This window comes from Scyliorhinus canicula, chromosome 21, assembly GCF_902713615.1.
Source record: "Scyliorhinus canicula chromosome 21, sScyCan1.1, whole genome shotgun sequence".
In the NCBI taxonomy this organism is placed as follows: domain Eukaryota; kingdom Metazoa; phylum Chordata; class Chondrichthyes; order Carcharhiniformes; family Scyliorhinidae; genus Scyliorhinus; species Scyliorhinus canicula.
The window spans coordinates 69,842,664-69,852,014 of record NC_052166.1 but is presented as its reverse complement, the minus strand read 5'-3'; the positions used below and the strand labels follow the sequence as shown (position 1 = coordinate 69,852,014).

General features: G+C 46.9%; 1 protein-coding gene across 2 annotated transcripts in view; it reads right to left on the bottom strand.

Annotated features, from left to right (window-relative positions):
- Positions 1-2,353: 2,353 nt before the first annotated feature.
- The window catches only part of LOC119955574 (bromodomain-containing protein 3-like), a 34,135-nt gene continuing 27,137 nt past the window's right edge, over positions 2,354-9,351 (bottom strand). For both annotated transcript variants that reach the window (XM_038781900.1, XM_038781901.1), the window contains exon 9: positions 2,354-3,286. In XM_038781900.1, coding sequence (XP_038637828.1) covers positions 3,014-3,286 — 273 coding nt within the window. In that variant the 3' untranslated portion in view covers positions 2,354-3,013. The remainder of the gene's footprint in view (positions 3,287-9,351) is intronic.

The following is a 9,351-nucleotide window of genomic DNA, read 5'->3' as shown; positions in this document are numbered from 1 at the left end:
CCCGTGCCCCTTACCCACCCTCCCCGTGCCCCGTACCCACCCTCCCCGTGCCCCGTACCCACCCTCCCCGTGCCCCGTACCCACCCTCCCCGTGCCCCGTACCCACCCTCCCCGTGCCCCGTACCCACCCTCCCCGTGCCCCGTACCCACCCTTCCCGTGCCCCTTACCCACCCCGTGCCCCGTACCCACCCTCCCCGTGCCCCTTACCCACCCCCTCCCCGTATCCTTCAATATGTGCCCTTTGCTTCCTGAACCTCCTGTCAATGTAACTCATTTCTCCTTATTTAGTCAATATAAATAAATCTATTAATATAAATAAATCTGCCATGATTTTGAACATCTGTATTAAATCTCCCCTTCATCTTCTCACTCATTATGGTGCAACGGCCACTCAGCACATCAAGTGCATGCTGTTCTCTGTGGAGCAATCCAATCCAATAGTCGCATTTCACCCCTTTAACTCTGCAAGTTAATTTATTGTCGATCCAATTGCCTTTCAAAATCATTGATTGTCGCCAATTCCACCCCCCCCCCCCCCCCCATTGGCAGCTGGCTCAGCTCACTACCACTCACTACGTAAAATGTTGTTCTTCACATCCACCCCCTGACCAACTCTTGTGCAAAACGCTAAATCTGTCCCCCTCCACCCAGTTTGCACCATTGGCAATGGAAAAGCTTTCCTTTATCTGCTTTATATAATCCTGTCATAATTTTGTCCACCTCTATCAAACTTCCTCTCAAGCTCTTTTTCTCGGAGGAGAATAACTGAGCTTCTCCATTCTAACATTGTAACTAAATTCCCACATCCGAGGGTCCATCCTGCTAAATTTCCACTGCCCTCCCTAAATGACCCTCACATCTTTTCTGAAGTGCAGAGATTAGAACTGGACACAAGGCTCTAAATGACACAAAACGTAGGATGAGGTCGTTCGGCTTTAAGTAACAAGGACCATTGGGGCAACGGTACCCCTTTGGAACTGCCGTGTTCTGCTTGGCACGGCCATAGATCTGAAAGTGTGCTTGTAAGTTTGCGTTTGAGCGGACTCAGGAATCCAACGATAAGGAAGCTCGGAAGGTGAGACTGAAATTCTCTAAGTTGGGTCATTGTTAAAGCCACCCGAGTGGGAAAGATCTTTGCAGAGAATTCCAAGGCAGGATCTTCAAAGATGGAGATTGGAAAATCCCACGAGAAAGACAAAGCTTCAGTGCAATTGGTTGACTTACAATCGGACTAATGTCTGTGTGATTTGTTGAGAAATCCATGGACTCTGTGCTGGTTGCATCTGTCACTTACTCTGTACCGTATGTGCTTGACCAGTTTGTTTGTTAATTCACATGTACCTCATACGTACCCTGAACGTCAGAGTATAAGATACATATTACGAATCATTTTATCTTTCTGAACTTGTGTAGTAAAGTTTGTTTTAGTTTGTTCAAAACCCATGGAATTTTGTGGCTTCATTCCCAAAGCAGGGGTCTTGAATCTGGACATATACTGATCCCTAACCAACCATTCCCCGATGTCCCAAGGTCTGGCCACGGCTATCAACACTAAGTTCACATTTTCCCACATAATATTCCATCCGCCTATTTTTTGCCCATTCACTGAACATGTCTCTGTCGCTTTATAGACTCTCTACCTCCATTTGACAATTTACTTTCCTTCCCACTTTGGTGTCATTGGCAAAATATCTCGATTTATGAAACCCAAGATCCAATGTGCTTTGCTGTCTCAATATATCTGCCATTGACAAACATCTAAGCACATAAACCCCCAGGTCCCTATGACCCTGCACACTCTTCAGAACTGTTTCATTAATTCCATTGTTGCCTCTCCCCTTAAAAAATTCATCACCTCATACTTCTCTGTATTAAGTTCTATCAGTCTCTTGTCTGCCCATCCTGCTAACCCATTTATGTTCTGTCACAGTTGACTGCTATATAAAGCTAGGCAGGAATGTGCGTTTTGAGAAATATATGAAGTAGCTACAGGAGGATTTCAATAGCTTTAGTGAGTGGGCAAGAACATAGCTGATGACACATTCTCCCCGTGTCTGTGTGGGTTTCACCCCCACAACCCAAAGATGTGCAGGGTAGGTGGATTGGCCACGCTAAATTGTCCCTTAATTGGAAAAAAAATAACTGGGTACACTCAATTTATTTTTAAAAACATGGCTGATGAAACATAATGTGGAAAAATGTGAAGTAATCCACTTTGGTATAAGGTACAAATGTGCTGAGTATTTCCTAAAGGGTAAGAAATTACAAAGTGCAGATGTACAAAGGGACCTGGGTGACCTTGTCCATAAGTCATTGAAGGCTAACCTGCAGGTTCAGCAGCAATTAGGAAGGTTGATGGTATGTTGGCCTTTATCACAAGAGGATTTGAGTACAGGAGTAGTGAAGTCTTGCTTCAGTTGTACAGGAGCTTGGTTAGGCCACACCTGGAGTATTGTGTGCAGTTTTTGGTCCCCTTACACAGTATGGATATCATTGCCATAGAGGAAGTGCAATGAAGATTCACCAGACTTGCTCCGGGCATGAAGAGAAATTTGGCAAACCGGGCCTGCATTCTCGACAGTTTCAAAGAATGAGAGGTGATCTCATTGAAACATACAAAATTATTTAAGAGATAGACAGGGTAGATGCGGGGAATATGTTTTCCTGAGTTGGGAGTCTAAAACCAGGGGGGCGGAATTTCAAAATTTCAAAACTCAGGAGATGAGAAATTTGAGCCATGATCGTACTGAATGACAGAGCACACTCGATGGGTTGAATGGCCTACGTTCACTGCTTGCCGCATTGCCACGGTTGGTAGCATCGGTAAATTTTGACACTTTACTCTTGTAGTCCATACAAAGTAATTTATATAAATAAAAAAAAACCATTACATAACTCTCTCTTCCAAGGATCTAAAAGGTGTGGTGACCAGAACTGAACACAAGAGTCCTCCAGCTGGGGCCTATACATTGAGGTATAAAAGGTGTAATGTTACTCCCTTGCCTTTGTACTCTATGCTTCTGTTAACAGATTAAACATATCTGAATTTGAGTCACTATCTACAGTGTCGCACCTGCTCAGTGAATTTGCACTGCCTGACTTCTTGCTGCCGTGTTTCTTGGACTGTGCTTGCTTGCTTGCCTGAGAGGACTTGCCCTTCTTCTCCTCCTCCACTTTCACTTTGTGCTTTTCCTTCTTTTTTTTCTCCTTTTTCTCTTTCTTCTTCTTTGGTTTGCTGACAGGAGCCTGGGACAGAGCTGCCAGCTGCTCATGAACAGCTTTCAGCTGAGAGGACAAGTACAATTAACATCAAGATTCCCTTCAATGTTCAAGAAAGTCTGGCAACTTTTACACTGTAGCTGATCTTCAACCACCTCACTGTCCCTCGTGCCAAAACATAAATGTGGAACTCCAGGTTTGGGCAGTGTAGGGTATACCGGCCTCCAGTCACAGGTTCCAGTCCCACACCACAACCTTGAGCTCATAATACAAGCTGACACTCCAAGTGCAGCAGCGAGGGGTTGGGTGGCGTTCGAGTGTCTGCGTTAAGGAAGTGGGCGGTGTACGAGTGCCTGCACTGAGGGAGCAGGAACGCTGCCTTCTGTAACCTTGCAGAGGGAGCGCTGCATTCTCTGTGTCAGTGCAGAGGGAGCGCTGCATTCCCTGTCCGCGCAGAGGGAGCGCTGCATTCTCTGTGTCTGTGCAGAGGGAGCGCTGCATTCCCTGTCCGCGCAGAGGGAGCGCTGCATTCTCTGTGTCTGTGCAGAGGGAGCGCTGCTTCTCTGTGTCAGTGCAGAGGGAGCGCTGCATTCTGTGTCTGTGCAGAGGGAGCGCTGCATTCTCTGTGTCTGTGCAGAGGGAGCGCTGCATTATGACCTCGCAGAAGGAGCGCTGCATTTTCAGTGACTGTCCAGAGGGAGCGCTACATTGTGACCTCGTAGAAGGAGCGCTGCATTCTCTGTCTGTGCAGAGGGAGCGCTGCATTCTCTGTGTCTGTGCAGAGGGAGCACTGCATTCTCTGTGTCCAAGCAGAGGGAGTGCTGCATTCTGTGTCTGTGCAGAGGGAGCGCTGCATTCTCTGTGTCCGGGCAGAGGGAGCGCTGAATTCTCTGTGTCTGTGGAGAGGGAGCGCTGCATTCTCTGTGTCTGTGGCGAGGGAGCGCTGCATTCTCTGTGTCCGCGCAGAGGGAGCGCTGCATTCTCAGTGACTGTGCAGAGGGAGCGCTGCATTCTCTGTGTCTATGCAGAGGGAGCGCTGCATTCTCAGTGACTGTGCAGAGGGAGCGCTGCACTCCCTGTCCGCGCAGAGGGAGCGCTGCATTCTCTGTGTCCGCGCAGAGGGAGCGCTGCATTCTCTGTGTCCGCGCAGAGGGAGCGCTGCATTCTCAGTGACTGTGCAGAGGGAGCGCTGCATTCTCTGTGTCCGTGCAGAGGGAGCGCTGCATTCTCTGTGTCCGTGCAGAGGGAGCGCTGCATTCTCTGTGTCCGCGCAGAGGGAGCGCTGCATTCTCAGTGACTGTGCAGAGGGAGCGCTGCATTCTCTGTGTCCGTGCAGAGGGAGCGCTGCATTCTCTGTGTCCAAGCAGAGGGAGCGCTGCATTCTCTGAGCGTCCATGCAGAGTGTCCTCGAAGTGGGAGCGTCGCGCTGTGTTGTTGGAAGGTCCGTGCAGATGGAACCGTGCTTTTGGAGGGACTGTGCAATGGGAGCACTGAGCTGTCGGGGGGTCAATGCAGAGGGAGCACCATTCTGTGGGAATGAGCATATAGGGGACAGCTGCACTGTTCAAAGTTCAGCACAGAGAGCACTGTGCTATGGGAGTGTTAGCATAGAGGGAGCACAGCACCATCGGAGGGTCAGCTCAGAGAGGGTGCTGCATTGTTGGAGGTGCGTTCTTTAACAGGGGGAAGTGCATTGACATCCTGTCTGTCCTCTTAAATGGACTGAAAATACCCTAACCCTAAGGTGACTAATATTGTGCGGCTAATAAACAGGCAGGAATTCCATGGAAGCCTGGGACCAATCAACTTGAATAACTTGTGGGATCTCGCTTTGCGTAAATTCTGTGCCATGTCTTTGAGATTACAACAGAGAGTTCACTTTTAAAATATTCAACTGCAAAGCACTGGGAATTCCTCACGTCTTGGGAGGGGATACATACGTTTCAGCCTTTAACAACCGCTTCCTTGCAGACTCGATTAGAAACTACCACAACCTGGCAGTGAGCCCAAGGCAAGAGCAATGACAGATTCCATCCCCAACCTGCGCTGTGTAAATCACGGAAGCTGTGCCTGAAATAGGGTCAGGGAAATCGGCCAGGGTGCCTGCTCCTGATCAATGTGCAGCCTAAAGTGAGAGCCAATGCACCTTCATTTATCAGTCAGAACCAATGAACCCCATACTCCAGCAAGTGTGACTCTGGACCCTGGGTGAGGAGGGCTGAGGTTGGCTTTTCCTTTCAGAATTCATCATCCGACCTCACACAGGAATGGGGCCTCAGGTGAGACATTGGTGGCAGAAGCAATGTGGTCACACCACAGTCTCAGAGCCAGCACGCAGTCCAGGAGAACTCAGCAGGTGGTGCAGGAGTCTCATTGGGTCCAGCTCAGAAATCGGTTTTCTATTTTGGAAGCTGGTGAAGATGCTGGCTCCTCAGAGGAGTGCAGTCAGAGTCAGGTTTGTGGTACCACCAGCGGCTTAGCTGTACAAAAAGAAACAGAAGATGGGAAGAGCTTTAGCGATAGGGGAATCATTAATGAGAGGAAAGGATGGGCATTTCTGTTGCCATAGATGTGACCACGATGCTAAGTTGCCTTCCTGGTGCCAGGGTCAAGGATGTCACAGAGTGGCTGCAGGAAATTCTCTGCTGGGGGAGTGATTGTGATCCACATTGGTACCAATGACTTAGGTAGGAAGGGGGATGGAATTCTGCGATCAGAATTTAAGGAGCTTGGCAGAATGACAAGCAGGACCTCAAATTTAGTAAGCTCTGGATTACCCACAATGCCACATGCAAGTGAGTACAGAACTAGGAGATGAGGCAGGTGAATGCATGGCTGGAAAGATGGTAAGGAAGGAGGGCTTTCAATTCCGGGACACTGGGATGGTCTCTGGGTTAGATGGCAGCTGTACAAGCCAGATGAGCTATACCTGAACAGAGCTGGGACTGAGCTCCTTTTTTTTGGTGGGGGGGGGGGTTTGCTGGAGCTGTCGGGAGGATTTTAAACTCGGCAGGAATGTGGCAACTAAGCTGAAATATTAGAGAGGAAACCAGATGCACAAATTACTGGGAGAGACAGATAGCACAAGTATAGAAAATATTACATTAATTGGGGACATTGGAGTATGGGATAAAATAAGGACGTCTAAATCAGGGTTACTGTGCATGTTATGTGAAGGCATGGAGGAGACTAAATAAGACTGGGGAATTACAGATACATATTGTCACGTGGAAAGATGTTGTTATGGCGATAACATTGACCTGGTTCAAGGAAGGATTGGAGTGGATGTTAAATATTCCTGGTTACAAGGTGTTCAGAAAAGATAGGAAAGGAGGAGGGGAGGCGTTGTTGTTTAGGGAGAGGAATGCAGTGCTGGAGCCGCAGATGTCCCAGTGGGTTCAAGGACAGAATCTACTTGGCTCAAGCTGAGGAACAAAAAGGGTGAATAACAGCGCTTGGTGCAATTTATACTCTGCCAACTATGAGAATAATGTTGAAGAACAAATCTGCAGGCAAATTACAGAGATGCAAACATTAATAATAATAATATTTCAGAGTAGTTTTAAAGAGGGACTTTAATTACCCGAATATGGACAGTGGTAACGTAAAGGGCAGGAAGGAGTAAACGTTCCTCGATTGTATTCAGGACATTTTCTGCAGCAGTTTGTGTCCTGTGCAACAAGAAAGTTGGACCTGGTTCTTGGAAATGAGGCGGGCCAAATAGATCAAGTGAGTGGGGGAACATTTAGGAGAACGTGACCATTGTATTGTAAGAATTAGGATGATGATAGAAAAGAATAATAGGCAATCCAGAGTAAAAATAATTAACTGGAGGAGAGTTGACTTCAGTTGGGCGAGAATGAAGCTGGGCCAGTTGAACTGGGACAAAAGGTTAGCGAGAGAAACTGTCGCTGAACAATGGGCTGGTTCGTGCACAGTCATTCCCTTAAAAGGGAAGGTAGGGTAAAAAATCCAGAGTTCCCTGGAGGAAATGGAAATTAAGATAAGGAAGAAAAGTGTGCTTATGCCGAGAGTCAGGTAGAAAATATAGTTGGGAACCAAGAGGAATACCGAAATTTTAGAGAGGAGGTGAAAATGTTCATTAGAGAAGCAAAGAAGTATTATGAGAAAAGACTGACAACCAACATAAGGGGGAATCCCAAAGTTGTCTATATAAACAGTAAAACAGGTAAAACAAGGAATAGGGCCAATTAGAGACCTGAAAGGGAATTTACACATGGAGGCTGGGGGTGTGGTTGAGTTATTAAATAAATACTTTTCATCTGTCTTTACCCAGTTAGATGCTACCAAGCCATGGAAACAGACGATTAAACTCTGTCCCTAGAATGGTTCAACCTTGCTAAGGAGGAAATGTTGAATAGACTGTCACTACTGAATGTTGGCATGGCACCAGGACCCGATGAAATGCATCCAAGGATATTGAAGAAACTGAGAGTGGAAATTGCAGGGGGGCCTGGCCATAATCATCCCGTCTTCGAGACTCGGGAGGTGCCAGAGGAATTGCAAATGTTACCCCCTTGTTCAAAATAGCAATTACAGACCAGTCAGTTTATCAGTGGTGGGAAAACGTCCAGAAACAATTATTTGGGATAGAACTAATAGTCACATGGAAAAATGCTGGTTGATTAGGGAGAGCCAGCATGGATTTCTAAAGGGGGAATCAAGTTTAACTAACTTTGAGGGAACAGAAAGAGTCGATGAGGGTAATGCTGCGGATGTGGTGTACATGGACTTTTAGAAGGTACTCAATACAGTGCCACACAACAGACTTGTGAGAAAAGTTAGAGCTCATTGAATAAAGGGGCAGTGGCAACATGGAGACAAAATTAGCCGAATAATAGGAAGCAGAGAGTAACGGCCAATGGATATTCTTCAAACTGGAGAAAGTTTTTTTGTGGAGTTCTGCAAGAGTCAGTATTGGACCCTTGCTTTTCCTGATATCTCTTAATGATCTAGATCCTGGTTTGCAGGGGGTAATTTTAAAATGTGAAAGTATTGTAAACTGAGAAGAGGACAAAGGGCAGAGACGGTCAGCACGGCAGCACAGTGGTTAACACTGTTGCTTCACAGTTCCAGGGTCTCAGGTTCGATTCCCAGCTTGGGTCACTGTCTGTGCGGAGTCTGTACGTTCTCCCGGTGTCTGCGTTGGTTTCCTCGGCTGATCCGGTTTCCTCCCACAAGTCCTAAAAGACGTACTGTTAGGTGAATTGGACATTCTGAATTCTCCCTGTGTGTATTTGAACGGGCGCTGGAATGTGGCAACTAGGGACTTTTCACAGTAAATTCATAGCCGTGTTAATGTAAGTCTACTTGTGACAATAATAAAGATTACAAGTTGATGGAGTGGGCAGATGAAATTCAATGTGGAGAAATGTGAGGTGATGCATTTTGATTGGAAGAACACAGAGAGACAATATTAAATAAAAGGTATAATTCTAAAAGGTGTGCAGGAGCAGAGAGACCTGGGTGTACCCATTGAAGGTGACAGGACAGGTGGAGACAGCAGTTAATAAAGCAGAGTATTCTGGGCTTTATTCATAGGGGCAAAAAGTACAACAGCGATGAGGTTATGCTGAACTTATACAAGACACTAGTTAGACCTCAGCTGGAATATTGTGTACAGTTCTGGGTGCCACACTATAGGAAGGATGTGAACACACTGGAGAGAGTGGGGAAGAGGTTTACAAGGATGGTTCCAGGGATGAGAAACTTCAGTGATGGGGATAGATTGGAGAGGTTGGGAATGTTCTCCTTGGAGAGAAGACAGCTGAGAAGAGATTTGATAGAGATGTTCAAAATCATGGGGGGGCTGGACAGAGTAGACAGGGAGAAACTGCTCCCGCTCATAAAGGGATCAAGAACAAAGTGCACAGATTTCAAGTGATTTGCAAAAGAAGCAAATGTGATGGGAGATAAAACATTTTCACACTGCAAGTGGTTGGGGTGTGGAATGCACGGCCTGGAAGAGTGGAGGCAAGTTCAATCGAGGCATTCCAGAGGATATTTGATGATTATTTGAATGGAAACAATGTGCAGGGATCTGGGGAAAAGACAGGAGAATGGCACCATGTCATGACGCTCCTTTGGAGAGCTGGTGCAGACACAATAGG